Source organism: Cyprinodon variegatus, unplaced genomic scaffold (genome assembly GCF_000732505.1).
Source record: "Cyprinodon variegatus isolate N-32 unplaced genomic scaffold, C_variegatus-1.0 Scaffold521, whole genome shotgun sequence".
Lineage (NCBI taxonomy): Eukaryota > Metazoa > Chordata > Actinopteri > Cyprinodontiformes > Cyprinodontidae > Cyprinodon > Cyprinodon variegatus.
Window position 1 is genome coordinate 543,937 of NW_015150974.1, and position 1,600 is coordinate 545,536.

The 1,600-nt window shown below is 48.3% G+C and overlaps 1 protein-coding gene across 1 annotated transcript in view; it reads left to right on the forward strand.

Moving 5' to 3' along the window:
* Positions 1–282: 282 nt before the first annotated feature.
* The window catches only part of LOC107095045 (calcium/calmodulin-dependent protein kinase type 1D-like), a 59,722-nt gene continuing 58,404 nt past the window's right edge, over positions 283–1,600 (forward strand). Inside the window, exon 1 of the mRNA XM_015391006.1 lies at positions 283–929. Within this exon, the coding sequence (XP_015246492.1) occupies positions 835–929 (95 nt within the window). The 5' untranslated portion in view covers positions 283–834. The remainder of the gene's footprint in view (positions 930–1,600) is intronic.

Genomic DNA, 1,600 nt, shown 5'->3' on the forward strand with positions numbered 1-1,600 from the left:
AAAAAAGTACTCCAGAGTGTTGTTCAGCATGGGGGTGAGTAGAAAATGAAGGCTAATCATGTTTTGGGTGTACTATTCCTTTAATTTTCCTGTTATAGATTGAAAATGAATTTCTGGCGCCTATCAGCTTTTGGCCACCCTTCATTGTACATTGGTTATTGCCTGGCCACCTTTATAAAAATTTTCTGGCTACGCCTCTGGTAGGGGGGGCTGGGCCCTGGACCCCCATATCTCGTTGTTTCACCCCTGCTACTGAATCTGAGCCCAGATTGAAAGGAAATCCGCTGCGTTCTCATCAGACCGATGCGGAAACGCGTCCTGAAACAGTTTGGACTTTCCACCTCGCTCTGCGCTTTGGTGCAATGCGAACACAGCCACATAGTAAGGCGGAACCCTCCCACTCCTCCTATTGCTATAACAACCACAGGTCTGTGTGACTCCTCAGCGCAGCGGCTCCATCCTCCCAGCATCGCCGCGTCCCCGCCCCGGAGGAGGAGGAGGAGGAGGAGGGGAAGAGCCTGCATGTGTTTCCCCGGTCGGTGATGCGATCAGCGGGGAGGCTCTGGCTCAGGATCCGCTACGTCAGACAGATTAGTCTAATAACCTCTCTGGGTAGGACATACCTCCCCCCTTTGGACTCGCTTGGCATGGGTGAGACAGACAGACAGACATCCAGAGAGCTTCCAGACCATCAAAAGTGAAGCACTTTTATTTTTCCTTTATTATTTTTTGGGGCTGGGTGACTCTAGTGTGGTGATCCTCCTCCAGAGAGCGGCGTCTCCTCATCTTTTCTCCTCCTCCCTCCTCTCCACCCCACCTCCTCCCCGGTGCGAAATGGCGCAAGAAAACGGCGAGTCCAGCGACGGCTCTTGGAAAAAGCACGTAGATGACATCAAGGACATCTTTGACTTTAAGGAAGTCCTCGGAACGTGAGTAAAGCGGCGGCTGCAGCGCGCAGATCAGAAAGTTTGCAGGCGGAGAACAATGTGACAGTGTGGCGTTTGAACGGAAACGACAGAGCAGAGACTCTGCACAGACTGACAGCTGTTGAATATCTGCGCCTTTTAAACTTCTCCTGCTCTCAAGCACACAGACGCACACATATATATATATATATTTCTGGTCATTTCTCATTCATAAAGTGCGCCATTCCCACTGCTCTGTGCGTTTTCATTCAGAAAAAACAAAGAAACAAACAAACCGCAGCAGGTTGTTGTCAAGGATCAACTCAAGACTGAATCTCCTGCTTTGTAAACTGGCAGCCATTTATTTAACTGTGTCCTCTTTTGCAGAGCGGCTCCTATTTGCATAAACAAAATAGCAGATGAAAGCTAAATGTATGCATCATCTGCAGGAGATGTGGGGCTCAGTCGCTTTTCTCTGCTCTTCAGGGAGCTGAGAAGCTTCATGTTTCTGATCCTGTCCTCAACTTTTTGTCACCACAGATCACAATTTATTTAAAATTGGAATACATGTCACAAAATAATGAAACAAAGTGTGCGTAATCAGGATGACACCTGAACGCCCCATGTAGAAACATGGAGGTGGTTGCATCATCCTGTGGGGGGAGCTTTTTACAGAATAAATGAAGTTTAAAGTC